The sequence below is a fragment of the Macaca mulatta genome, chromosome 7, assembly GCF_049350105.2.
Source record: "Macaca mulatta isolate MMU2019108-1 chromosome 7, T2T-MMU8v2.0, whole genome shotgun sequence".
In the NCBI taxonomy this organism is placed as follows: Eukaryota; Metazoa; Chordata; class Mammalia; order Primates; family Cercopithecidae; genus Macaca; species Macaca mulatta.
The window spans coordinates 175,296,956-175,324,716 of NC_133412.1; the positions used below are offsets into that span (position 1 = coordinate 175,296,956).

Consider the following 27,761-nt stretch of genomic DNA (forward strand, 5'->3'; position numbering starts at 1 on the left):
CCAACCTGTCTCACCCGCTAGCTGGTGAGCTCTGTGGGAACACTGCCCAGGCTTGTCTTGTTCACCAACGTGTCTCCAGTGTCTGGCACTGTGCTCAACCCCTCCATGCCCTCGCTCAAGCTCAATCGATGTTTGATAGAAACATCTATCTGTTCTCTTGTTCGGTCAGAGAACAGCATGATCACAGGAGGAAGGCATACAATCAAAAGCTGTGTGCAGGTCCAGGAGCGGTGGCACACGTACTCCCAGCACTTTGGAAGGCCTAGGTGGGAAGATCGCTTGAGCTCAAGAGTGCAAGACCAGCCCTGGCAACATGGCGAAACACCGTCTCTACAAAAAATACAAAAACTAGGCCGGGCGCAGTGGCTCACGCCTGTAATCCCAGCACTTTTGGGAGGCGGAGGCGGTCAGGAGTTCGAGAACAGCCTGACCAACATGGTGAAACCCCATCTCTATTAAAAATACAAAAATTAGCCAAGTGTGGTGGCGAGCGCCTATAACCCCAGCTACTAGGGAGGCTGAGGCAGGAAAATCGCTTGAACCCGGGAAGCAAAGGTTGCAGAGAGCCGAGATCACGCCACTGCACTCCAGTCTGGGCAACAGAGCAAGACTCTGTCTCAAAAAAAAAAAAAAAAAAAAACTAGGCGGGCGTGGTGACGCGGGCCTGTAGTCCCAGCTATTTGGAAGGCTGAGGCAGGAGTGTCGCTTGAGCCCGGGAGGTCGAGGCTATAGTGAGGCGAGATCGCGCCACTGCACTCCAGCCTGGGCGACAGAGCGAGACCGTGTCTCCAAAAAAAAAAAAAAAAAAGGTGTGTGCAGGTAACAGCAAGTAGTCCCAAAAGAGTAGACCGAGGTGTGTGCAGAAGGTAACAGTTGGGATATTCGCTTCTGTCTAATTAGCACCTTTGGACATCTGCGTCAGGCTCTGCGCTGACAAAGAGCGCACTGACGGCCACAGTAGGGCCCTGCCAGTCCTGTGATGGTACCCAGCACTTAAGTGTGACAGCAGCCACGCACCATCTCCAAAAGCAGCACCCACAACAACTATATACTACATATAATTTGAAGGGGGTCACGACCCCAGAAGCCTAGCCATGGACCACGGTTTAAGAACCCCTAGTCCATCTGGAACAATAAACATGAAATGAGTGCCTGGCTGGGAATGCAAGCCAGACCGTGACAAAAACGAGGAAGGAGCCGACGGTTTCAGAGGCTGTCGCGAGGAGAGGGCCTTAGAGTCAAGGAGGGGACGACAACGAGCCTAAACTCCTGGGCCGAGGGCAAATTCGTTCTCTTCTCCAGGCTCCCCAGAGCAGAGTGCAGGATCTCAGTGGAACATGCCCCAATCTCAAGGGCGACACCAAGAGATGACGCAAACGGCGCGCCAGGCTGCGCCAATGCAGGACCGCCCCGCCTCCGGCCGGTGCATTGTGGGACCTGAGGGCACCAGTCATACACCCAATCTCGCGAGAGAGCGAGATTCACGCGGAACATAGCTGTGAGAACGGGGAGGGCCCTCCTCAGCAAGAGTCCCGCCCCCTAGGGGCATGGACCAATCACAATGTCTCTCCTTCCTGGCCGCTGGGATTGGTCCGAGGGTGCACATGACCGGACTGCGGGACACGTGACCGAGCCGACCTAGGTCATGTGACCCGTCTGGTGTGGTCCTGGAACAAGGCTTTTGCTGCGGCGGGCAAGGGCCAGAGAGACCGCGTTCTGAGACCAGGGTTCGGAGACTGGCGGGCCTCGGAACAGCAGAGCTAGCGCACTTCCGGCCTGGCCCTCTGCTCGCGGCTTTGGGCAAGGCGGGTTAGGTCACTTGCTAAGGAAAGAGCTCAATACGTCATGTGTTCCTCTCCCAGTGACTTGGACCTCGGTTCCCTCTCTAGTGAAGTGGGCACAGTGTGGCCCGAAAAAGGGTTCTCTGGGGCTTGCTTGCCTGAGTTGGGACGCGTGGAAATGCCCTGCCGAATATCCATGGGGCGATGGCCTCGCGGGACGGAGCAGCCCGGGAAAGCTGGCCGTGGACTGGGTTGTGGAGCCAAGCTCCAAGGCCTCGGCTGACTTAGCGGCCAGTCGTACGTAGTGGATATGCTGCGGTCCCGACGCCACCAGTTGTGGACCACTGACTTTTGTCATCTTCACGACCTCAGTGAGGGTCAGAAGTGTCCGCAAGCCCTGTAAGCGAGGAGAGGCCTAGCTGAGGGCGCACAGCCTGGCGGTGGGGAAACTAGAGCTGGACCCTGCTTGACCCACAGACCCTCCGCCGGCTTGCTCTTGCGAGGCAAGAAGCGAGGGTTGGCGAGCCAGCTGGGAGTACCCACCCTCTCCCTGCCTGGTGGAGTCACCCAAGCCCCAGCGACAGCCCGGCCTGCCCAAGATACTGGTGACCCTGCAGGCCGGGGCCCTGGCTTCTCAGTCAGGGTCTCTTCCCCACGGTGGCAGAGCTGTCTGGTGTTTTGAGCCGTTTACACCAGGGGCAAGAGGGCTGCAGGCCAGAGCCAGCAAAAGAGGAGAAGCAGAAGGAATGAGAAACCTAGAAGCTGGAACGAGAAGGAGGGAGTGAAACGGGCAAAGGCCCGAAGAAAAACAACCCCCCCTCCCAAGCTTAGTTCATGTAGCTCTATAAATATCTATCGAACACCTACTGGGTGCCAGGCACTTTTCTAGGCACTGGGCAGCTAGCGTTAAACAAGAGGCAGAAATCCCTGCCTTCAACAGAATCTATGCCGTGTTGAAGTAAGTGATACAGGGAAAAGCTGAAGATGGGGGGAGAGGTGGGAAGGGTATAGAGGGTGGGGAGAAATTTACAAAAGAGGCAGGGAAGGCTTTACTGGGAAGGTGACTATGAAGGAAGTGAAGGAAGGGCATTGCAGGCCTGGGGCTCATTGTGTGCAAGGGCCCAGGGGTGGAAGTGATCACGCAGTGGTGTGAGCGTGGGTTTCAGTACTAGGTGGTGGTCAGAGAGGTAATAAGTGGCTACCGAAAAGACTCAGTGGCATAAAGCCGTTGCAGGATTTTAAGGACTGACCTGGTCTCTGCATTGTAGTGGGTGCGCTCTGCTGGTCTGTTGAGAATTAACTCTTTGAGACCAGAGTAGGGGCAGAGAGCCTTTGGAGGGTTGGGGGGCTACAGAGATAATCCAGAGATGAGGGTAGCTTGGACCACAGTGGCAGCAGTGCAAACAGGGGAAAGGAGTTGGGTTTGGGAGGTATTCCAAAGGTAGAATTGGATGCATGCCATTCCAGATCACCACCCGTAGGCCTACTATCCTGGAAACCTTTCTTCCTCTTCATGAAGGCACCTTCCCTTCACTTTTGCTTCAAGTTTCCATTCCACAGAGGGGCAGAAACTCAATCTCAGGATCCCACCCTTCAGTTCTGGGGGTTGTGGCAGCCAAGTCATGGGTGGTGTGGGTGGGGAGTCTGGTCCCCTGTCACCTTGTCCATCTCCACTGGCATCTGTGGAGGCCATCTCACTCCAGGAAGGTCCACACGGGGCACAGCGTTTCCCACTCCACATCTAGCTTCCCTTCAGCTGCCTCCACACCCTGCTGCCTTGTAACTGCCAGGTGGTCTCAGGCCTCCTTCCCAGGCAGCCCCCAGCAGCTTTCTTGCTGTTCTCACTGAGCTGGACACCTCTTAGGAGCAAGAAGGAGCTATGCCCTTTGCTCCCAGAACCCCAAACCACCCTCAGTGTCTCTATCATCTTTGCCCAGGCCAGGGCAGCTGCCCCTGTTCAAGCACCTCACCTTCCTGCCTGTCCTCTGATTCTCCCATCCCTGACCCCACCCTGGCCTGTGGGATATTCCCAGAGAAACTCTGGCTCTGATGTATCCACTTCCCTCCACACCGTCCCTGGCTCAGCTCTCAGCTCTGAGGCTGCCCCACAAGGTTATGCAGATGTTTAGTGAGCCAGTGGCGGTGAAATTGGCACATTGCCTGTCCTGGCTTGGACCTGCATACAAAGAAGTGGAGAGGCGCTTTTCCTCATTTCCACAAAGGCACCTCTGAGCCACCATGGGCCTCGTGTGCTCACAAACCTCTGGAAAGTCAAAAGCCAGGAACTGGCTCTTGCTCTTCTGTGTTCTGTTGTAACAGTCCCTGCTAAGAGCCATGGCAAGCTCTGGCCCAGCTGCCTGAATGAGGGGAGGTCTGGAGGGGAAAGTATACTGGTTCATAAAATAGTACCCCCTTTCTTTGCTGGTAAGTCCCTCTGAAAGGGAAGGAATGTTGTACCGTACCCCAGTACCCATGACCTGGGGGCCCCAAGAGGCTCAACAGTGACAATTTTGACTTTCTTTGTTAAACAGACATTACTATATAATTTTTTTTTTTTTTTTTTTTTTTTTTTTTGAGACAGAGTCTTACTCTGTCACCCAGACTGAAGTGCAGTGGCACGATCTCGGCTCACTGCAACCTCTACCTCCTGGGTTCAAGCGATTCTCCTGCCTCAGCCTCCCAAGTAGCTGGGATTACAGGTACATGCAACCAGGCCCATCTAATTTTTGTGTTTTTAGTAGAGACGGGGTTTCACCATGTTGGCAAGGCTGGTCTCGAACTCCAGACCTCAGGTGATCCACCTGCCTCGGCATCCCAAAGTACTGGGATTACAGGCGTGAGCCACCACGCCCGGCCTATAGTCATGATTTTATTTATTTATTATGAGACACAATCTCCCTCTGTTGCCCAGGCTGGAGTGCAGTGGCGCAACCTCAGCTCACTGCAACCTCCACCCCCTGGGTTTAAGCGATTCTTGTGCCTCAGCCTCCCAAGTAGCTGGGATTACAGGCATGTGCCACCACACTCAGCTATTTTTTGTGTTTTTAGTAGAGATGGGGTTTTGCTATGTTGGCTAGGCTGGTCTTGAACTCCTGTACTCAAGTGATCCACCTGCCTATAATTTTTTTTAAGTGATGAGGTCTCGTTCTCTCACCAGGCTTGAGTACAGTGGCATGAACACGGCTCACTGCATCCTTGATCTCCTGGGCTCAAGCGATCCTCCTGCCTTGGCCCAGGAGTTGCTGACATGAGCCTCCACGCCCAGTGTGTTCAGATTTTCTTCGTGTTTCTTTTCTGTTCCAGGATCCCATGCAGAACACCACATCGCATGTAGTTGTCCACCACAATTTTAATTCTGAGGGTGTAGTATTAAGAGAGGAGGCTAAAGCAGCACATACTTGCTGAATTTTCCCTTCGTTATATGCTGCAGATGGCAGCAGCAGCCTGTGGCTGAGTTTCAGCGTTCTGCCTGACGGGTGACAGCTGAGCAGGCACTAGCAGGACGCTGGGGAGGGTCTTCACCTTGCATAGTGTCCCTTCCCACACTGCCCGTTGAGTTGGGAGTGGTGGGGAGTTACTGTTTAATGTGTATGTACACATTTCTCTTTGGGACGACAAAATGTCTGGAAATGGATGGTGGTGATGCTTGTACAACTTTACAGATTTACTTAATGCCACTGAATTATACACTTCAAATGATTGAAATGGTAAATTTTATTCATCATTTATCACAGTTTTTTTAAAACCTCAAGAAATAGGCCGGGCACAGTGCCTCATGCCTGTAATCCCAGCACTTTGGGAGGCCAAGGTGGGCGGATCATGAGGTCAGGAGATCGAGACCATCCTGACTAACACAGTGAAACCCCATCTCTACTAAAAATACAAAAAAAAAAAAAATTAGCCGGGCGAGGTGGCGGGCACCTGTAGTCCCAGCTACTCGGGAGGCTGAGGCAGGAGAATGGCGTGAACCTGGGAGGCGGAGCTTGCAGTGAGCCAAGATCGTGCCGTTGCACTCCAGCCTGGGCGACAGAGCGAGACTCTGTCTCAAAAAATTAAAATTAAAATCTCAAGAAATAAAGATGCAACTTAAGGCTTCTGCTTTTTGCTTTTCAGTAAAGGAAACTATTTTTTTTTCAGTCTGTTGCTTGGAAGCCTTTTACATTCCTCAAGTAACGGAGTTCCGGGATCAGTGCCGATGGGGCTAAAGCACCACCGTCATTGCTACTGCTAATGACAATGGCGATAGCAACAACGGCCGTGATTGATCGATCATTGTGCTAGCAGCTGTACCACGTGGTGCCATCTGTTCTTCACACAGCCCCGGGGCAGGTACGCTCACGGGAACATAGCACAGGGTAGTTAAGGGACTCATCCAAGGTCATGCAGCTGGGAGTGGCAGCACCAGGATCCTTCCAGAACCAGAAGGATCTTTCTCTTTCTCACCACCCATGTCAGTGCCAGCAAGGCCTCCCAAAATCCTCCAAAGTCACCTCAATAGCAGGAGAGAGGTGTCCTTGGCCAAGCCCAGGAGGGAGGCTGCCAGCTGCCTGTGGAATAAGCCCTCTGGTCCAAATGAGGACTAGCAAGAGGAAGGGCTGTTTGCCTTCTTTAAAAAGATTACAGTAGTGACTGGTGTTTATTAAACACATACTATGTTCCACAACAGTGTTCTCCAGGCTGACGTCACCTGTAGATCTCTAGCCCCACAGATGCTCCACCGACAAGTAGTTTCATAGCGGGGCACAGTTTTGTGCACCTGCAGTCCCAGTTACTTGGGAGGCTAAGGTGGGAGGATCACCTGAGCCTGAGAAGTCAAGGCTGCAGTGAACTGTGATCACACCACTGCACTCCAGCCTAGGTGGCAAGAGTGAGACCCTGCCAAATAAATAAATAAATAAATAAATAAAATAGTCTCATAGCCAAGTAAGTTTGGGAAGGGCCTCCTAGAGGATTTGAAAGGAGCTGCAGTGATGACACCCCTTCGGCTTCGTCTAACTCGGTGATTCCCAAATCTCTTTGGCCCCAGCAGCCCATTTTCATTGCAAGATCCATCAACAGGCCTCAGGCCTCCAAGTTGCTATTCACAGGCTGTCTGAGCAGTGCTACTTTTTTTTTTTTTTCTTTTTGAGACAGAGTCTCATTCTGTCACCCAGCCTGCAGTGCAGTGGCGCAATCTCAGCTCACTGCAACCCCCACCTCCCAGGCTCAAGCGATCCTCCCACCTCAGTCCCCCATCACCACCCAGTAGCTGGGACCACAGGTATATGCCACCACAACCAGCTACTTTTTACGTATTTTTTATAGAGACAGGATTTTGCCAAGTTACCCAGGCTGGTCTTGAATACCTGGACTCAAGCCATTTACCAGCCTTGGCCTCCCAAAGTGCTGGGATTATAGGCGTAAGCCACTGCGCCCAGCCTGAGCAGCGCTCCTAAACAGGGTCTCGCTGTGTCTTCCCCTCATGCTCGAGGAATGGAAGTCAAGTGTAGAGAGGTCAGTGGCTGATCCACAGCCCCCTACTCACTCCACTTAGAAAATAAATGCTAAAGAGTTTTAATATACACGAAAGGTAGTTACAGGCTGCGCACAGTGGCTCACATGTGTAATCCCAGCATTTGGGGAGGCTGAGGCAGGAGGATCGCTTGAGCCCAGGAGGTGAAGGCTGCAGTGAGCTATGATAGTGCCATTGCACTCCAGCCTGGACAACAGAAAGAGACCTTGTCTCAAAAGCAGGAGAGACAGAGAGAAAGAAATACAGTTAGAATAAGGCTGTCTGGCAGCACCAGGGGATTCTGCAGTGATAAGGGAAAGAGTAACACTATTTTCTGAGAAATCCTTTTATGTTCTATCACCTTTAAGGGTGAAATAGGGTTTTGTTTTGTCACTAAAAATGTCAACATGTTCCCCCACTGCCATGGTGAGAAGTGACCGTGGTCCTGAGGCCCAGCAAAGTCCCAGTCTTGCAGACACAGGCAAGCCTCTGGGAACTTCGGATTGCCTGTGAAATATGCACATCCTTTGGAGTAAAGTGGGGAGTTATTTCTTCAAAGTGAAGCTGGGTGCGGTGGCTCACGCCTGTAATCCCAGCACTCTGGGAGGCCGAGGCGGGCAGATGACCTGAGGTCAGGAGTTCGAGACCAGCCTGGGCAACACAGTGAAACCCTGTCTCTACTAAAAACACAAAAATTAGCTGGGTGTGGTGGCAGGCGCCTGTAATCCCAGCTACTCATGAGGCTGAGGCTGAAGAATTGCTTGAAGTCCGCGGGGCGGTGAAGGCTGCAGTGAGCCGAGATCGCGCCACTGCACTCCAGTCTAAGCAACAAGACCAAGACTTGGCCGGGCGTGACGGTTGTTCTAGGCAGGTGACCTAGGTCATTCTAGGGTGTCCAGTCTTTTGGCCTCCCTGGGCCACGTTGGAAGAATAAGAATTGTCTTGGGGCACATAAAATACACTAAGGACAGCTAAGAGCGGGGAAACACAAAATCACACAAAATAAAATAAAATAAAATGCTGGCCGGGCGCGGTGGCTCAAGCCTGTAATCCCAGCACTTTGGGAGGCCGAGACGGGCGGATCACGAGGTCAGGAGATCGAAACCATCCTGGCTAACACGGTGAAACCCCGTCTCTATTAAGAAATACAAAAAACTAGCCGGGCGAGGTGGCGGGCGCCTGTAGTCCCAGCTACTCGGGAGGCTGAGGCCGGAGAATGGCGTAAACCCAGGAGGCGGAGCTTGCAGTGAGCTGAGATCCGGCCACTGCACTCCAGCCTGGGTGACAGAGCGAGACTCCGTCTCAAAAATAAATAAATAAATAAATAAAAATAAAATGCTTTAAGAAAGTTTACAATTTGTGTTGGGCCACATGTGGGCCGCAGGTTAGACAAGCTTGCTCTAGGTGGTTCCAGGCCTTCCTGTGTGACCAGCTGGCGAGGCAGATGGAGGAGATTCTGCTGCTGCCTCTCCATCAGTCCTGGGAGGAAAGGTATCACGGAATTAAGGGAAGCGGCTACGTTAATATCTGCCAGCGCCTGCTCGGTGCCGGGCCCGGCCCCACATGCCAGGACAGCGGGCAGCTGCAGGTGCTGTGCGCTGGTGGGGGTCTGCAGGTGTCGGGATGCTCTGGCCCCGCTGCTGCTGTGCGGGCATCCCAGCCGGGCTGTTGGCATCCGGCTTTCTGCACTGGACGCTGCCGCCCAGAGAGCTCGTCGACGTTTGGGAGAGAGGGAGGGAACATTGGAGGATTCCCAGCCCTTCTGCATGGGGTAAATGGAAGGAGAGGACCCGGCCCATGCCCCTTGGTGGCTTGAAGGCTCTAGACACAGTCGGCCTCCGGGTTCGAACCCCTACTCAACCTCCTGTTATCTCTGAGACTTCAGCAAGCTACTGCCCTTTCCAAACCTGTTCCTGCCCTTTGCATTGCGCAGTTAACCCATCTGGTGGATCTGGGGATGCTGGACGAAGCCGTTAGACGCCCCCGGCGCGTGGTGACGACACAGCCGGAGACGCAGGCCTCTCCCTCCAGCAGCGGGGCGTGCCCGCAAGTCTGCCGTCTCCAGTGTATGCAACAGTCTAGTGTCTGTCCAGGCTCCCATTCCACGACTCCGCGATTCCACGGCCGGCACATCCCAGGATTCAGTTTCAGGGTTCTGCCCTTTCCTGAGTCAGCTAAAGCACAGCAGGGACAGGCTCTGTCTGGGGAGAACATGCTGGCCCAGGTCATCTGTCATCTGTCACACCAGTATTGACGCAAGAAAAGCATTCGACTTTTTTTGTTTTTCTCTTTTTGAGACGGCGTCTCACTCTCGCCTGGGCTGGGGTGGTGTGATCGGGGTTCACCACAGCCTCGACCTCCCAGTGCCCAAGCAATCCTCCCAGCTCAGCCTCCCAAGCGGCTGGGACCACAGGCCCATGCCACCATGCACACCTAATTTTTTGTAGAGACGGGGTTTCACTTTGTTGCCCCAGCTGGTCTCAAGCTCCTGGTCTCAAGGGACCTTCCCTCCTCAGCCTCCCTAAGTGCTAGGATTACAGGCATTAGCCACCGTGCCTGGTCCCTGCCCAAGCGTTTAAACACGTGTAATTTTATTCAGAAGCCTCACTGAAGCCTAGAGGCTGCACAGGCCAGGGGAAGTCTTTGAGAGAGGTACTGTCAGAATGCTCCAGAACAGCGTTTCAGATCATAGCTTACATCCAGGTAGTGGAGGTTCAGTGCATGCAAAATCACATCAAAGTCTGGGTACAAGAGTATATCTGTTTATAGGCCAGGCACGGCGGCTCACGCCTATAATCCCAGTACTTTGAGAGGTCGAGGCAGGCGGATCACAAGGTCAGGAGTTTGAGACCAGCTTGGCCAACATGGTGAAACGCTGTCTCTACTAAACATACAAAAATTAGGCTGGGCGCGGTGGCTCATGCCTGTAATCCCAGCGCTTTGGGAGGCCGAGGTAGGCAGATCACGAGGTCAGGAGTTCGAGACCAGCCTGGCCAACATAGTGAAACCCCATCTCCACTAAAAATATAAAAATTAGCTGGGCGTGGTGGTGGGTACCTGTAATCCCAGCTACTTGGGAGGCTGAGGCAGGAGAATCACTTGAAACCCAGAAGGCGGAGGCTACAGTGAGCCGAGATTATGCCACTGCACTCCAGCCTGGGCAAAAGAGCGAAACTGTCTAAAAAAAAAAAATTATATACAAAAATTCGCCAGGTGTGGTGGCACACGCCTATAGTCCTAGCTACTTGGGAGGCTGAGGCAGGAGGATCGCTTGAACCCGGGAGGTGGAAGTTGCAGTGAGCCGAGGTTGTGCTACTGCACTCCAGTCTGAGTGACAGAGTGAGACTCCATCTCAAAAAAGAAAGAGAGGCCGGGCGCGGTGGCTCAAGCCTGTAATCCCAGCACTTTGGGAGGCCGAGGCGGGCGGATCACGAGGTCAGGAGATCGAGACCATCCTGGCTAACACGGTGAAACCCCGTCTCTACTAAAAATACAAAAAGAAATTAGCCGGGCGTGGTGGCGGGCGCCTGTAGTCCCAGCTACTCCGGAGGCTGAGGCAGGAGAATGGCGTGAACCCGGGAGGCGGAGCTTGCAGTGAGCCGAGATCGCACCACTGCACTCCAGTCTGGGCGACAGAGCGAGACTCAGTCTCAAAAAAAAAAAAAAAAAAAGAGAGAGAGAGAGTACATCTGGTTATAGATTGTAGATTTATAACCACATCAGGTTATCATCAGCACTAACCCCGTCATACATTATCTTACGTGCAGGAAAAGGCAAGGCTAGGGCCATTTATCTTTTAAGGATAGATTGACTCCAGCAAGACACGTGGGCTTGTGCTCTGTCCCGTTTTGTCCTCAGAGAATCCGAAGGGGCAGGGCTTTGTGAAATCCTGCTGGCAAGCAGAACTGAACGCACATGGCTTCTTACACTTGCTACTTTGTCTCCCACCAGTTACCCTGGCCCCCTGGTCCCACACCTCTCCTGCTGCTCCTGGCCTCAATGGGTAGGAGGGCCTCTTTGGCCAGCCCGCCTGGGGTCTTGTCACCTGGGTGCCAGCTCCCACTTCGCCAGCATTGCTCTCCAGGGGCTGGTGGGCAGCAGGGCCCCCTCACCTGCCTCTCCTCACCCCAGCCTGGAGAGTCTTCTTTTTTTTTTTTTTGAGACGGAGTCTCGCTCTGTCCCCAGGCTGGAGTGCAGTGGCCGCATCTCAGCTCACTGCAAGCTCCGCCTCCCGGGTCTACGCCATTCTCCTGCCTCAGCCTCCCGAGTAGCTGGGACTACAGGCGCCCGCCACCTCACCCGGCTAGTTTTTTGTATTTTTTAGTAGAGACGGGGTTTCACCGTATTAGCCAGGCTGGTCTCGATCTCCTGACCTTGTGATCCGCCCGTCTCGGCCTCCCAAAGTGCTGGGATTACAGGCTTGAGCCACCGCGCCCAGCCGAGAGTCTTCTTATGGCTCTGTCACCTCCTGCTTCTCCAGCACGCTTTGCTTACATGGGGGATTCTAACTTTCTCCTTTCTCCCCCATATGCCCTTTTACTCTCAAGGGCTTGGACTTTTGGGGGGAAAAAAAAAACAAAAGCCTGAAAGACCAACAGGCACCTTCTACTTTCAGTCCTAGAACCACAGACCAAGCTAGGTTCCTGCATGAACGGGCAGGAGGAACATGAGATGGAGGGAGAAAATCAGTCAGTATAGGCAGTCCCAGCTTTGTATGGGTCCAGTCTATATGGACAAGATTTCCTCATCGCGGTTTAGTTCAGTAACACCAGTTTCCCAGCAACACGGTTCAAGTACCAGTTACCATGGTAAATTACCTGTGAGTAATTGAATAAAATACAAGCTTTGCGGCCAGCTCTTCAGTCCACAAATCACTGCATCATAAAAGACAGAAGCACGTTATGATCCATGGTCAATTACATCACTGACCCACAGAGGTGAATGTGTGATAAAAAGAAATAAAATGCGATAGCCCTGGAGCGAACATTCCAATCAAATATAAGTGAGGTCATAAGAGGAAACAGCTGCGGGAGTGAAGGTGGACACTGCCACCAGCCAGGGGCTCCAGCAGTGCAGCCAGAGGGGTGGAGTGAGGGCGGCCTGTCCACATAAGTAAGGAAACAGCTGAGATGAGAAGGATGATGATGTCCTGGGGGTGTGATGCCAGCAAAAACAAAAACAAAAACCTCACACGAAAGGAACTCTGGGAGATATTTTGCAACTCTGGAAGTGCAAGGAATAAAATATGGGAAGCTGATCCAACTAGAAAGGAGCGTGGCAACTCATCAGGGCCCAGAGAAGATGCTTGGCCCTGGCCGGGTGTGGTGTGGCTCATGCCTGTAATCCCAACACTTTAGGAGGCCGAGGCAGGCAGATCACTTGAGGTCAGGAGTTCCAGACCAGCTTGGCCAACACGGCAAAACCCAGTCTCTAGTAAAAAATACAAAAAAAAAAAAATTTCGCCAGGCATGGCGGAATGCCTCTGTAATCCCAGCTACTCAGGGGGCTGAGGCAGGAGAATCGTTTGAACCTGGGAGGCGGAGGGTGCAGTAAACCGAGATTGTGCCACTGCACTCCAGCCTAGGTGACAGAGTGAGGCCCTGTCAAAAAAAAAAAAAAAAAAAAATTATCAGTGTTTCTAATGTTTTAAGTTAGAAAGTACTAAATGAATATTTATTTTACTATTTTTTAAAAAATAGAGAGAGGGTCTCTCACCCAGACGGTAGTGTAGTGGTGCAATCATGACTCACTGTAACCTCAAACTCCTAGTCTCAAGCAATTCTCCTGCCTCAGCCTCCCAAAGTGCTAGGGCTACCGGCGTGAGCCACCATGCCCAGCCAATAAGGATATTGAAGACTTGAACACTTTCAACCAACATGGCCTAATTGACATTTCTTAGAACATTCCACCCAACAACAGCAGAACACCGCCTTCTAAGGTTGGGAGTCAACACATGGCTGTATTGAAGATCCAAGGAAGACTTGGGCGGGTATAGTGGCTCATGCCTGTAATCCCAGCACTCTGGGAGGCTGAGGCAGGAGGATCCTTGAGCCCAGGAATTTGAGAGCAGCCTGAGCAACTTGGCAAAACCTCATCTCTACTAAAAATAACAACAACAAAGAAACAAAAATTACCTAGGCGTGGTGGCATGTGCCTATAGTCCCAGCTACTCAGGAGGCTGAGGTGGGAGGATCATTTGAGGCTGGGAGGGAGGTTGAGGCTGCAGTGAGCCATGATTGTGACACTGCACTTTAGCTAGGTTGACAGAGTAAGATCCTGTCTCAAAAAAAAGAAAAGGGCCGGGTGCGGTGGGTCACGCCTGTAATCCCAGCACTTTGGGAGGCCCAGGCAGACGGATCACCTGAGGTCGGGAGTTCGAGACCAGCCTGACCAACACGGAGAAACCTCGTTTCTACTAAAAATACAAAATTAGCCGGGTACTAATTTTGCACATGCCTATAATTCCAGCTACTTGGGAGGCTGAGGCAGGAAAATCACTTGAACCCAGGAAGCAGAGGTTGCAGTGAGCAGAGATCGTGCCATTGCACTCCAGCCTGAGCAACAAGAGTGAAACTCCATCTAAAAAAAAAGAAAGAAAGAAAGAAAGAGAAAGCAAGCAAGAAAGAAAGATAGATCAATCCAAGGCTAGAGGGCCACTGAAGAGGGCATGTTGATAGAACACAAAGCAGCCAGGGGGCTTGGGCCCCTCCAACCTTTAGAGGTCGCGAAGAGTGGGATCCAGCAGAGGAGACTGGAGAAGGAACCTTGGTGACGAGGAGGATCTGGAGAGTGCGGCCACCAAAAGCCAGGTGAAGGTGGTGGTCAGAGAAGGAGGGAGTGCCGGCTGCATCAGTGTGTCCACAGGTCAAGCAAGATGAGGACTGAGAACTGGTCACTGGATTTGGCCACACGAAAGCCACTGGTGACCTTGCCAAGAGTACCTGTCCATGAGTGTGGGGATGGGGTGGGAAAGGCAATGCCCACATATGCTTATTCTCAAGGAGTTTTGCTGGAAAGGGCAGTGAAGCAGTGGAAAGGTGCTGGCAGTGGGCTATGGTAGGGCTTCCTTTTTTTTCATTTTAAAGAAGGGCTAGCCGGGCGCGGTGGCTCAAGCCTGTAATCCCAGCACTTTGGGAGGCCGAGACGGGCGGATCACTAGGTCAGGAGATCGAGACCATCCTGGCTAACACGGTGAAACCCCGTCTCTACTAAAAAATACAAAAAACTAGCCGGGCGAGGTGGCGGGCGCCTGTAGTCCCAGCTACTGCGGAGGCTGAGACAGGAGAATGGCCCGAACCCGGGAGGCGGAGCTTGCAGTGAGCTGAGATCCGGCCACTGCACTCCAGCCTGGGCGACAGAGCGAGACTCCGTCTCAAAAAAAAAAAAAATAAATAAAATAAAGAAGGGCTAAAATAGCTCCGATATCAGTGGAAAAAATCTAGGAGGGAGAGAGAACATCTGGGAGCAACGGGAGAATTTTAGAGGTGATACCCTGGGAGGAGATGGAGCCCAGCACACCCAGGGAGTAGTGGTCCTGGCTGGGGACACCGAGAGCTTTTGGTTAGAGAAGGGGCCACACACCACCAGAGGGAAGGGCCAGGGCGGTGTCAGAGGTTTTGAGCGTCTGCAGGCAGCCTGGGTTAATCCAGGGGTCAGGAGAGCCAGGTGGGAATTGTCTGCCCAGGTAGAGACAGGATTCACTAACGTCTTCCCCGTGGGCAGTGGGGTGCAGGCTGCCATTTTTCTTCTGGTCATTGTCATTACTTGTTCTGTGACCCTGGACAAGCAAGCCAGGTGACCTTGGGAAGGTGAGCCTGCTGGCATCACCAGCATGGATGCGCAGCAGCCTGGGGAGGTGGGCCCCCTACAAGCAGAAGAAAATTCCATGCGACACGTCCTCCTCTGCCACTAGACGGCGCCAAGAGACCATTCTGTTCTCACCACGCGCTTCAAACTCCAACCTGCTGGGGTCAAAGCCTCCAGGAACCAGATCTGGCTCAAGTCTCACCCTGAAGCTCATTTGACAAGGAATCAAGACAGAAAGGGGGTGGATCCTGGAATGAGCCTCCTCAGAGAGCGTCCTGTAGCCCTGCGAACCCTGTGAAGTCCCAGCCTTGCCCTCCAGCAGCACCCTGACAGCCCCAGAGATGTGGCCAGGAAGGTCCTGACCCACAGTGCACCCCGTGTCCTCACGGCCACCGCTAGTGCCCCTTCCTCAGGGTAAGGCATTAGTTTCACACCCACCAACCAAGTACACACTTTGGTCCAGGCCCTGCTGGTGCTGAGAATCCCGAGAAGCTTAGACCTCCCTGCTGTCACAAGTGGGGATGAATGAATGAATGAACGAATGAGCCCAAGATGGAAATTCTTTCTCTTTTTTTTTTTTTTTTTTTTTTTTTTGAGACGGAGTCTTGCTCTGTCGCCCAGGCTGGAGTGCAGTGGCCGGATCTCAGCTCACTGCAAGCTCCGCCTCCCGGGTTTACGCCATTCTCCTGCCTCAGCCTCCCGAGTAGCTGGGACTACAGGCGCCCACCACCTCGCCTGGCTATTTTTTTGTATTTTTTTAGTAGAGACGGGGTTTCACCGTGTTCGCCAGGATGGTCTCGATCTCCTGACCTCGTGATCCACCCGTCTCGGCCTCCCAAAGTGCTGGGATTACAGGCTTGAGCCACCGCGCCCCGCCGGAAATTCTTTTTCTTTAAATTATTTATTATTATTATTATTAGAGACAGGGTCTCACTCTGTCCTGCAGGCTGGAGTGCAGTGGTGAGATCACAGCTCACTGCAGCCTCGACCTCTACCTCAGCGTTCTGAGTAGCTGGGACCAAGGGTGTGCGCCACCACACCTGGCCCAATGTGGAATTTCCAGGGAGTGGAGGGGAGATCCTGGGCGTAGAGCCCAAAAGGGCTGGGGCAGCAGTGGTTCCTCTGAGGGGGTTGGTCCTGCCCGAGGGTTGGGAGAGGGAGAGGAAGGATGGTATGAAACTGGGCACCCGACTTGAGACTTGGCCTCGAGGAGACATTGTGTATGGTATTTTTAAGAGAAGGGTGGGAATGGATGGGATCTCATCCATGCAGACAGTTCATCACTGGTTTCTGATAGGATACAAGTGTCCTACCAGCCACTATCATCCCACATCAACCTAGAACGAATTCTCTCTCCAGCTTGCCCTGCCCCTACCCTGCCCAGAGTCTGTCCAAGCAGACTCTACCACAGACAGGAGAAAGCTGAGGCAGCAGAACAAGAGATGGGAGAGGCCAGGTTTGGGTGCGGGGCCCTACCCTCACCAGGGTCAGCTTGGGGTGTGCTGGAGCCAGAGTCCTGTGCCAGGAGGCAGAAGGAGCACCTCGAAAGAAGCTCCCCACACCCTTCAGCCCTGGCACAGCCCAGCCAGCCACCCAGGTAATGCACTTAAAGTGCTCAGCACCCAGGCAGTGTTGACTGCTCTTCTCATTATATATTAAATACAACAAACATCTTTCAAGAACAAAAAGCAAGCATGTTTGGTCCATTTATGAATCCTTGTACACTGATTGTTCAGGTTCCTTCAGTTCCCATCCAGTTAGAAATAACAAACATGTTTCATTTTGAGCCTATTCTACAGGGCGGCAAATCCGGAGCCTGCAGTTTGTTCTCTTGGCCTGGGGCCAGGTTGCAGATGTTTGAGTCCTTTGGATCCCCGAGTGGCTGCGTCTCCCAGCCTGGTGCTGATTCACGGTGCAGACGGCATGCAGCCTGCCCATCAGCCAGGTCCCTGCGGGTTTCTGAGTCTCAGATGGTGGATGGCCTATTCAGAGTTCACTGACCTGCACCTAATAGAGTTTCCTCTTTGCCCCTCTTTCTACCCCTAAAGTACATGTGAGGGGAAACCCTCTGCATAGTGCCTAGCACACAGCGAGCACTCAGCGTTCGCTGTCAGTGGTGTGTTGTTATTATTCATTACCATTAGGATCATGCACAAATTCATTGCAGTCGCCTATTTATTTTTTCCAGGAAGATTATTCAGAACTGCTTGGGCACATCACACCAGGGTGAACTGATGGAGAGCAGGAAGATGGGGTATTAATCTGTCCCCTCTTTCACATGCTCCTTAAAGACAAGAATCATCTGATTAGTCTCCGTGTTCCAGCAACCCCCTGGGACCCAGCAACCGGTAATTAGGCAAGGAATAAGCTTATTGTATGTTTCACAGTTTTTCAAAGATGATTTGGGAGAATCAGATCATACCATCATCATTCCACCAATCAGGACTGAGCACTCTGACAGTGCACTTTATTGTTTAAAAAAAAAAAAAAAAAAAAAAACGCCATTGCTTCCCTCTCTCCACCCAACTTAAGAAAGAAGTTATGTATGTGAACTTTCAAAGGCCAATTACTACCCCTTAGAAGAACCTGCCATCTCTAAACTACAAATATGGGCAGCCTGGATTCTATTTTTTTATTATTTTACAAAATTTTTAATTTTTAAATATACACAGACATGGGGGTCTCACTATGTTGACCAGGCTGGTCTTGAACTTCTGACCTCAAGCAATCCTCCCAGCTCAGCCTCCCAAAATGCTAGGATTACAGGCGTGAGCCACCGCACCCAGCTGGGCAGCCTGGATTCTGGCCCTTATGTAGTCATGGTTTAGGGGAGGAGGTGGTGGTGGGCCAGAGCTAGGGGGAAACTTGGTGGGCAGGCAACCCAGCCCCTGCCTTGTACTGACTCAGATACTGAGGCCCACAGAATGACAGTGCCAGTTCTACGTGGCTGGAGGAGCACCACTGCTGGCTGTTCTCAGTAGGTCTCCCTCTTGTTCCTCATAGCGACCTTGGGGACAATGATTTTTGTCATTAGGAACCAGATCCTATCACAGCTTGGTTTTACCTACAGTGAAGGTGTCATTACTGGCTTAACCTTACACTGCCCTGAAGGCCCCCTCCCCACTTGTCCCTTTCCAGCCTGGCAATGGGACCCTCTGAGCACGCCCCTCATCTCCTCCCCCTCTGAAAAGTATCCTCAATCTCCCCGTCTATATCTAATAACACATCTGTCGTGCCTATATTTTGGTACCTGATATGTAGTCATTCATTCATTCAGTGAGAGAACATTCAATGAGAGGTTAAGGGCTTAGAACAACACCGGGCACAGGCTAAGCGCTCATTAAACGTTAGCTCTCGCCAATAACATCACTCATTCACTATAAAGTTTCTCTGGCTGTGTGCTATTCGCTGAGTCCACAGCAGTGAAGAAGACAGACACGGCCCCGGACCAACCTTGCCGAGCCCAGGCACCGAGCCAGGACTTTGAGCCAAGTCCGCATCTCTAGAACTCGCAGTGCGGTGGATGCGGGCCCAGCCCAGCGCGGAGACTACAAGTGCCAGAAAGCTGCGCGGCGGCATCGCCGGGCCCGCCCCCTGCGCATGCGCGACTCCGTGACGCTAAGGCCGCGAGCGAGCGCGGGTGGCTGCGGCGGCTGCGCCGGCGGGGCGAGGCGGGGCCAGCTGGCAGTGGGTGCCTTTAGGGCGGAGCCGGCTCCGGCTTTCCTCAGTCCGCCGTGGGCTAGCGGATGGTCCTGCTTCCGGCGGCCGTTTCTGTCCCTTGCTCGCTGTCTCGCTGAGTCGCGGCCGTCTTCTCATCGCTCCTGGAGGGTCCCGAGCGCGGCGCCATGTCGGAGCCCGGGGGCGGCGGCGGCGAGGACGGCTCGGCCGGCCTGGAAGTGTCGGCGGTGCAGAATGTGGCGGACGTGTCGGTGCTGCAGAAGCACCTGCGCAAGCTGGTGCCGCTGCTGCTGGAGGACGGCGGCGAGGCGCCGGCCGCGCTGGAGGCGGCGCTGGAGGAGAAGAGCGCCCTGGAGCAGATGCGCAAGTTCCTTTCGGATCCGCAGGTCCACACGGTGCTGGTGGAGCGCTCCACGCTCAAAGGTGCGGGGCCGCGGAGGGCGGGGTCGCCAGGGCCAAGTCTCGCGGAGGGCAGGGCCTGCCAGGTCCTCCGGGGCCGCAGATGTTCCTGGGATGGGAGGATCCCGGCGGCTGCAGATGACCCCGGGATGGGCAGAGCCCGGCGGCCGCAGACGTCCCGCCGGCCGGGTCCCCAGGGCCGCAGACGCCCCGCAGAGGCCGACGCGGCGCCCGGGGCTCGCCCTCGCCACACGCACTGCCAGGCCGGGAGCCCCCAGGGCGCCCCGCTTCTCGTCGCGGGGAGGGGAGAGGAGTCCCCGTCTGCCGTCACCCAAAACAATGGGGTCGCTTTGTCTGCTCGGGCCTCTCAAGATGGCCGAGTTGGGTGGAGACAGCGTCTCCCTGGGCTGAGCGCGGACGAGGCCGCATCCCTGCCTCCAATGTCACATGAGCTTTTCGGTTTCGATTTGTGTCCAGGCCAAGCGGCCTTCAGGAGGGATGTGTCGGGGACAGATCTGCGGAGCCGGGGGCAACCGGGGTTCTGGTTCTGGAGGAGGTCGGGTGGGTGTCCCAGCCGTGCCTTGTGGGGACCAAGAGGCCGAGGCCCACAGAGCGACGGTGCCAGCCCCGGGCCTGCGAGCATCACTGTTGTAGGTAGATGCTCTCACAGCATCCTTGCTGAACGAGTGTATCCTGATTTTACACCTGAGGAAACTGAGGCTCAGGTTAAGTGATTTCACCCAAGGTCACCAGCTAATCCTAGTCCTGAGACTAGCTCAGTATCTCAGTTCCCTGTCCATTGCTTGTTTTCACTGATCATACCTCATATTTGTTTAATGCTTCGATGATCCTAATGTAATATTCGATGATCCTAATGTAACAGATGATCCCTGTAATATTTGAGTCTAATTTTACAGATTTTAAAAAAAGGTTCAGGTTAGGCTTCTAGCAGGGGGAAGAGGCAAGAGTTAGCATATTCCAACTGTCTCCTCAAATAATGATCGCCCACCGGCAAGATTACATTCATCTAAGTCTGGGGCTTGCCTGCAGGCAGGCTTTCTCATGGTTTCATTACAACCACTTTGTAGCCCATTACAGCCACTTTGGGTGTGGCATGTCCATTTAAGAACCCAAGGATGATGTCCAAGGTTAGCCTCTAGGGATTGGAGATTGTCTAAAAATGTTTGCCAACAAGTTTCTTAAAATTTCAAAAACCTGTGTGGTTCTGTCAGTAAGAGAACCTGTACTGTCTGCCCCATCCTTAACACACACTGTTTCTGATAGTTTGTTTCTTTCAAAGGTTATTCTTACTGAGAAGATGCTTCCCTGTAGCCTTGGTTTCCTGCCAGAGATTAGCAGAATGTAAAAGAATATTTTTTTCTTATATCCACATGGAATGTTCAAGGCAAATAAACCATTTGAGCATATTTAGAGTATTAATGTTGTTGAGGGTGGTTTACTGTGATGTTTGGGGTTATGTATTCCTGAGTGGAAGCCACAAGAGTTAAAAAAAAAAATTAACTCATCTACTCTTTTTTTTTTTTCCCCAAAAAACATACATAGTCATTGTAGAAAATGTAATATACAGCTAAAGTAAAAATCACTGGGAATTGTTTGACCCAGATGTGATCACTGTCAGCATTTTTGGTCTATGTCTTTGTGGTCATTTTTCAATGCCTATTCGTTATTTTATTAAAATATATTTTAATCTGCATTTTTAAAGTTAATTGTATTTTGAGTAGCTTGACCATGGCTAATCCTTGATATTTTTATTGCATAGTTTATGTGTTAGAATCAGTGATTTTATTTTTTTTTTTACCTTGGGTCACCGTTTCTTTTTATGAAAAAAAAATTTAAGTTTTATACTTTGCTTCTCGAGTGATCACCAGTAATTTGCTTTTTCCAGGCATCTTAAAATTGGATGTTGCTAAAATTATTGGGGCGGGGGACTATGTTTATATAGTACACTATCTAGTACAAATTGTCTCTGTGTTTTCTTATGGGTACCTTTTTTTCTTTCAGCAAAACAAATATGCAGGTATCCAAATCTTGGCTCCATAATGACTTGCACTTTTGAAAGTTGACTAAGGAATGAGACTATCTAAAATTGAAATCCTACCTCATTTCTGTATTTATAACAATCCCTGAAGTATTTCTACCAATTCAACCTGTCTGTAGTTTATTTTTCACTTACAAAAACCTAAGGAAAGATTTTAAAGTTAATCTAGTTTTATGATAGATGGTCTCTCTGTCTTATTAGCAGCCTGGCTACACTAGGACACCTTAGCTATAAGTAGAAACCCGGCACTTTTGGTAGGAGGGCTTTCTTCTCGGTGGCTTTTATGAGTTAGCTTTGGCATTTGTACATGTAATCAAATATGTGCATCCAGTAGTTAATTACAGTGAAAAGATAGGCTTGGATTGATATAGAAAACAGAGCTGAATTATTTAAACTGAATAAAGATCATCAACAATGAAGTCATGTAATTTAATGAACAGTAGAAATTACTTTTATTTATTTTATTCCTTCCCCCTTTTTTGTGGAAGGAAGTATCCAAACACTTGTAATTGAATATGGAAACATTTTTATGTGAAACTATATATATATTTTTTTGTTTCTTTGTTTGTTTTAGCTACCCCAGCTAGCGATAAACTTTTGTAGTTAAAGTGCAGCATTGAGCTGGGTGCAGTGGCTCACACCTGTAATCCCAGCACTTTGGGAGACCAAGGCAGGAGGATCACTTGAGGCCAGGAGTTCAAGACCAGTCTGGGCAACACAGCAAGACCCCATCTCTACAGAAAATTAAAAAATAAGCCAGGCATGGTGGTACATGCCTGTAGTCCCAGGTACTGGAGAAGATTGCTTGAGCCCAGCAGTTTGACGCTATGGTGAACTAGGATCACACCACATTGCTCCAGCCTGGGTAACAGAGTGAGACCCTATCTCTAAAATAAATCAAGTACAGCATTACTGAAAATATAGAATAAATGTGAACTTAACAACTTATCTTGACACTGAGGAATTGGAGAGTTTGTGGGAAAAAGGGATTGTTAAGTTATAGCTCTCATTTTAAAAAGAGAAACCTTTCTATAGTTCCTGGCCGGTAGGATATTATCTTCCTCATAGTATACTTAACAGTATGGTGACAAAACAGGTGTTCATTACTTAATGAGCCATTTTATGTTAATGATGTTTTTGTAGCATTTTTTACTTCAAGGACCATTTTTTGGTTGTATATCCCCATTGGTTGGGAATACTTCAGTTTGCAGCTGATGGAACTGACGTTTCCATGACTTGTCTGTGCTCTCCAGCTTGTTCATGACCTGCCTGGAATCGGGTGCCAAGTTGGTTGGTCTGTATGAGTGTGTGTAGTTTGGGTTGTTTGTTTTTGGTGGTGAGAGGGTTTTGTTTGGTTTGAGACAGGGTCTCACTCTGTCACCCAGGCAGGAGTGCAGTGGCGCAATCTTGGCTCATTGCCACCTCGGCCTCCTGGGCTCCCAGTTCATTTTCTCATTTTTTTATGGAGGTGAGGTCTCACCATGTTGCCCAGGCTGGTCTCGAACTTCTGGGCTCAAGTAATACTTTCACCTCTACCTGCCAAAGTGCTGGGATTACAGGTGTGAGCCACCACACCCCTCTTGTTTGTTTATCGCTGCAGTATTTGAGACCTGGAATATTTTTTTTTGAGACAGGATCTCACTGTTGTCCAGGTTGGAGTGCAGTGGCACAATCTCAGCTCACAACATCCTCAACCTTCGGTCTCAAGCGATCCACCCATCTCAGCCTCCCGAGTAGCTGGTATACAGGCACACACCACCATGCTTGGCTCATTTTTTATTTTTTGTAAAGGCAGGGTCTTCCCATGTTGCCCAGGCTGGTCTTGAACTCTTGGACTCAAGTGATCCTGCTACCTCAGCCTCCCAAAGTGCCGGAATTACAGGCGTGCGCCGTGACATCCAGCCTGAGGATTTAATTCTAAAGGGTGAAGAAATGTAATTTAATCAATGTAATCTGCAACACAACATATCAACATGATTTCATGCGTTTAGAGGAGAAATGTTTTCTGGTTAAGTGGAAAATTGTGCTGATGGCTTCTGCAAGACCTTTCTAAAGCAGCTTTATAGTGAAACATTTTATTTAGAAATCTGGACCTTCTTTCTTAAGTTTACTGTAATCCACATTCACTGGGGAGAACTCGTATTGATCCGTGTGACCTGGTTTGTTCTAGGGCGCTCAGTTCTTCTTTCTGTCCCAAGTAAAATCTGGATTGAGCAGTGCCAGATACAGGCCATACAGTGTTGCTCCAGTACCTGCAGCTCCAGCAGACACAGACGGGGAGCAGACTCATGCTTCTTGGCCTGACCGAAGATCTGGCAATGCATGTTTGCACCAGGAGCCTCCCGTTGAAAAGGAGAGAACAAACCTAGCTACCAGGCTCTGGACTCAGTGGTATCTGCACGTCAGGGAGGCTCTTACTGCCCCATGCCATCACACTGTGGGACACACCGTCTGCAGCAAGATAAATTTGAACGTGCAGTGTAGCATACTAAACGAAATTTATGTACAGCAAAGGGAAAACAGTTATCATTTTTTTTAAAAAAGTAAACATGGATGAAAATTGCGTGTCAGCATTGGAGAATGTCAGATTGGGAGCAATTTAGTCCAGCCCTCATCTTTCATGAGTGAGGAAACCAAAACCCTAGGATTTTAAGACACAATTGGGAAAAGGATGTTCTAAGGAGGGTTCTGAAACCTAAACGCTCATCTCTGCAGTGCCTTGGTATCTGTCATTTCTTTTGAATTAGTAGTAACTTGAAAAGTACCAAGTCTTAAGTTCCTTAGGTGTTAATAACTTACTAGGTTTTTAAAAATTCTTTCTCTTTTCTTTTCTGGAAATACCAAAATGAACTCCAGTTTACATTAAATATAAATATTCTATGGGGTTTCGTGCTCCCTTCATACTCCTAATGATGTTACAGGGAAGTCCTCAGGTGGAGAAGAATGCTCTGACTTTCTCACCGTGTTCTGAGCCTTGTACCAGAGCAGGGAATGGTTATGGTGAAGAAGTCATGGCCCCTCAGGAGGATGAAAAGGTGGACGTCCGTGTGACAAGAGAAAGCACCAGAGACAAGAAAGGGGAACACTAAGGCAGGAAAAAAAGGGAGGCCATGTATAACAGTGATTGACCAGAATAATGTGGTATTAGTATGTTTGGGATTTATTTTATTTATTTATTTATTTATTTATTTATTTATTTATTTATTTTGAGACGGCATCTTGCTCTGTTACCCAGGCTGGAGTGCAAGTGGTGTGATCTCCACTCACTGCAACCCCTGTTTCCTGGGTTCAAGTGATTCTTCTGTTTCAGCCTCCTGAGTAGCTGGGATTACAGGCATGTGCCACCACGTCTGGCTAATTTTTGTAGTTTTAGTAGAGATGGAGTTTCACCATGTTGGCCAGGCTGGTCTCGAACTCCTGACCTCAGGTGATCCACCCGCCTCAGCCTCCCAAAGTGCTGGGATTACAGGCGTGAGCCCCTGTGCCCAGCCCATGTTTGGAATTTTAAAAGGGAAAGAAGACAAAAGATAAAGAGAACCCCCGGAACATTTAACATGCAATTTGGTAGTACACGTGGGCCAAAGGAAATGAATGGCTTCGAGACCAGGAAGAGACTTGCTCTCTGGCTGGGAGAAAGTTTGGAAGGAAGAGTACATGAGTGAATGAGCAAGGGTGCAGGAGTTGGGCAGCCTCACCTGGCACTTTACCAGTGTGCTTTGTCCCTTTTCCAACTGCCCGTTCACCAAACTTTGAGAGGGCGTGCCCTGTCTACTCAGGAGAGGGCTGTATTATTCTTTTTTGAGGCAGGGTCTTGCTCTGTCACCCAGGCTGGAGTGCGGTGGTGCAGTCTCAGCTCACTGCAGCCTCGGTCTCCTGGGCTGAAGAGATCCTCCCGCCACAGACATGCACCACCACGCCCTGCTAAGTTTTGTTTTTTTTGTGGAGATTGGGTTTCACCGTCTTGCCCAGATGGGTCTCAAACTCCTAAGCTTGAGTGATCCACCCACCTTGGCCCCTCAAACTACTGGGATTACAGGCATGAGCCACTGGGCCCAGTCGAGGGTGATATTGTTCTTAAGGTAATCAAAATTGCATAGTTTTTATATTTCATTAAGACATAATGCTGGCTGGGTGCAGTGGCTCACGCCTGTAATCCCAACACTTTGGGAGACTGAGGCAGGCGGATCACTTGAGCTCAGGAGCAAGACCAGCCTGGGTAACATGGAGAAACCCTGTCTCTACAAAAAATACAAAAGTAAGCCAGGCGTGGTGATGCACACCTGTAGTCCCAGGTACTCAGGAGGCTAAGGTAGGAGAATCACTTGAGCCCAGAGAGGTCAAGGCTGTGATGAGCTGTGATTGCACCACTGCACGCCAGCCTGGGTGACAGAGTGAGATCCTGTCTCAAAAAAAAAATAAAACAGATGTAATGCTTACGTAAGTCATAGTTTAATGATACAAATTACTACAAGTTTGAAATACATTAAACTGTCTTTGAATAAAAGTATACACACATTAGTGCCAAATGCCATTTTGAACATCTCTAAAAATTCAGTAAACCCTCAGAAGTTGACCAAGAAAGTGATCACAAGTTGTTGTAATGTGTCAGTATTGCTTGCAGGGAAGGAGCTCATGAAGCAGGCCCAGTACTTTGATTCTTTGACTACATGGACAGATAGTACAGTATTGGTCTGTTACATGTTAACAGTAACTTTGTATTAACTAATAACCTCCAAGCATATGGAAATGGATTCAAATTTTACTGAAAGTGATATTAACTAATCAAACTTGCAGATTGTGTTTGTATGTAAGCTTCTAAATATAGCAGGGTTAATAGCCTCTTTGTTATTAAGAATTAATAACAAAAAGAAAAAAGAAAAGTAGAATGTCAGATTATTATTTGATGGCAGTTTTTGAAACTGTCCTAAATTGCGTGACTGTAAATGAGAGTCAGACATACTCAACTGCGTTTGATCCGTGTCTTTATATAGGGAATATGCACAAAAAGACTTGTCCAAGATGTTTTCTGTGACTGATTCATAGCGACTTCCATAAGTTATTATCAAGAGAAGTTAGAATTTAACAAAGCAGCAGGGAATATCTATTTGCATGATCATTGTTTGAGGATTATGTCATCGGGTGTGCCTTCCTGAGCTGAGGCAGTATTCTGCTGCATTGCAGTATTCCCAGTGCAGAGCTAGAGCTCTCGCCACACAGCGGTGACTCATCTCTTGGAATGGCGCCTAGTTCCCCTAACCCAGTTTGCGTTAGGAAGTGCAGGCCACATGCTCAGATGCTGTGTCCTGACTGCACATTTTCTGCGTTATTTTATTTGTACCAGTGATGACTCTTTATGGGGGGGAAGAAATGATTCAGAGTTAACAAGCCATATTTTTAGTTGCATCAGTGATTTCCTTTGATCTTTATAGAATGTTAATTTTATTTTCTGTGTGTTGTTTTGGTGTTATTTTGATGGCATATTTTATATACGTGGTAGAGCAATGTTATGGAGAGTTCAGAAGATTGAGGGAGAAAATCGTCGCACTACTTTGACAGCTGTTTCAGTTTGGAGATAGTTCTTTATTCTCTGTGCTTGCATTTTACAGGTTGTAATCATGTGTGGCTGCTTTCAGGCAGTGTGATTTCTCTTGTGGTCTAGCTACATTTGAGTGGTTAGAAAAATTGGTTGATTTCTTTAGTTTTTTTAATGGTCATTTTAAAAAAGAGCAAGTATCTGGCATACTAGAATGTTCTGCCGCCTACTCCTTCCTCTTCCTAAAATTATATTCAAATATATCCAAAACAATAATTTGGAAAAATTATTGTTCTCTTGATAGATACACTTTTTTTTCTTTTTTTCGAGACTGATCTCAGCTCACTGTAACCTCTACCTCCCAGGTTCAAGCAATTCTCTCGCCCCAACCTCCCACATAGCTGAAATTACATGCGCCCACCACCATACCCGGCTAATTTTTGAATTTTTAGTACATATGGGGTTTCACCACGTTGACCAGGCTGGTATTGAACTCCTGACTTGAAGTGATCTGCCTGCCTCGGCCTCCCAAAGTGCTGAGATTACTGGCATGAACCATTGCGCCTGGCCAGATAGACTAATATTTTATACTCTTTAGTGTGAATTTTGTATTTGTCTCATCTTAAAACTAAGGAAGCAAGGGTTGGGGGTAATGACTCATTCCTGGAATGCTGTAATGCCAGGCCGAGGCATGAGGATCTCTTGAGCCCCAGGAGTTTGACACCAGCCTGAGCAACATAGAGAGACCCCGTCTTTAGAAAATGTTTTAAAAATCCACTGAAGGTGGTGGCTTGAGCATGTGGTCCCAGCTGTTTGGGAGGCTGAGGGAGGAGGATATCTTGAACCCAGAAGATAAGGCTGCAGTGAGCTCTGATGAAGCCACAGCATTCCATCCAGGGCGACAGAGCAAGACATTATCTCTAAATAAATTAATTAATTAAAATAAAATGCTTGCAGAAGGAGCAAGAGTTTTAAAACAACAACTAAAGAAGCAAATAGCTTTTGCTTAGACCC

At 50.0% G+C, this 27,761-nt stretch overlaps 1 protein-coding gene and 4 long non-coding RNA genes across 5 annotated transcripts in view; 3 read left to right on the top strand and 2 right to left on the bottom strand.

Moving 5' to 3' along the window:
• Window positions 1-27,761, bottom strand: part of LOC144330421 (uncharacterized) — a 117,591-nt gene that overhangs the window by 47,758 nt on the left and 42,072 nt on the right. The window lies entirely within an intron of this gene.
• Window positions 1,630-8,290, top strand: LOC144330404 (uncharacterized). The gene is made up of 3 exons (XR_013396564.1): window positions 1,630-2,739; window positions 5,919-6,945; window positions 8,093-8,290. It is a non-coding gene; the product is annotated as an uncharacterized LOC144330404 (long non-coding RNA).
• On the bottom strand, window positions 18,805-26,094 carry LOC144330422 (uncharacterized). Its single transcript, XR_013396582.1, has 2 exons — window positions 25,580-26,094; window positions 18,805-20,235 (listed from the first exon to the last, which is right to left on the bottom strand). It is a non-coding gene; the product is annotated as an uncharacterized LOC144330422 (long non-coding RNA).
• The window catches only part of DYNC1H1 (dynein cytoplasmic 1 heavy chain 1), a 93,567-nt gene continuing 84,610 nt past the window's right edge, over window positions 18,805-27,761 (top strand). Inside the window, exon 1 of the mRNA XM_015144508.3 lies at window positions 18,805-19,179. Within this exon, the coding sequence (XP_014999994.2) occupies window positions 18,924-19,179 (256 nt within the window). The 5' untranslated portion in view covers window positions 18,805-18,923. The remainder of the gene's footprint in view (window positions 19,180-27,761) is intronic.
• On the top strand, window positions 19,260-21,858 carry LOC144330412 (uncharacterized). Its single transcript, XR_013396572.1, has 2 exons — window positions 19,260-21,695; window positions 21,829-21,858. It is a non-coding gene; the product is annotated as an uncharacterized LOC144330412 (long non-coding RNA).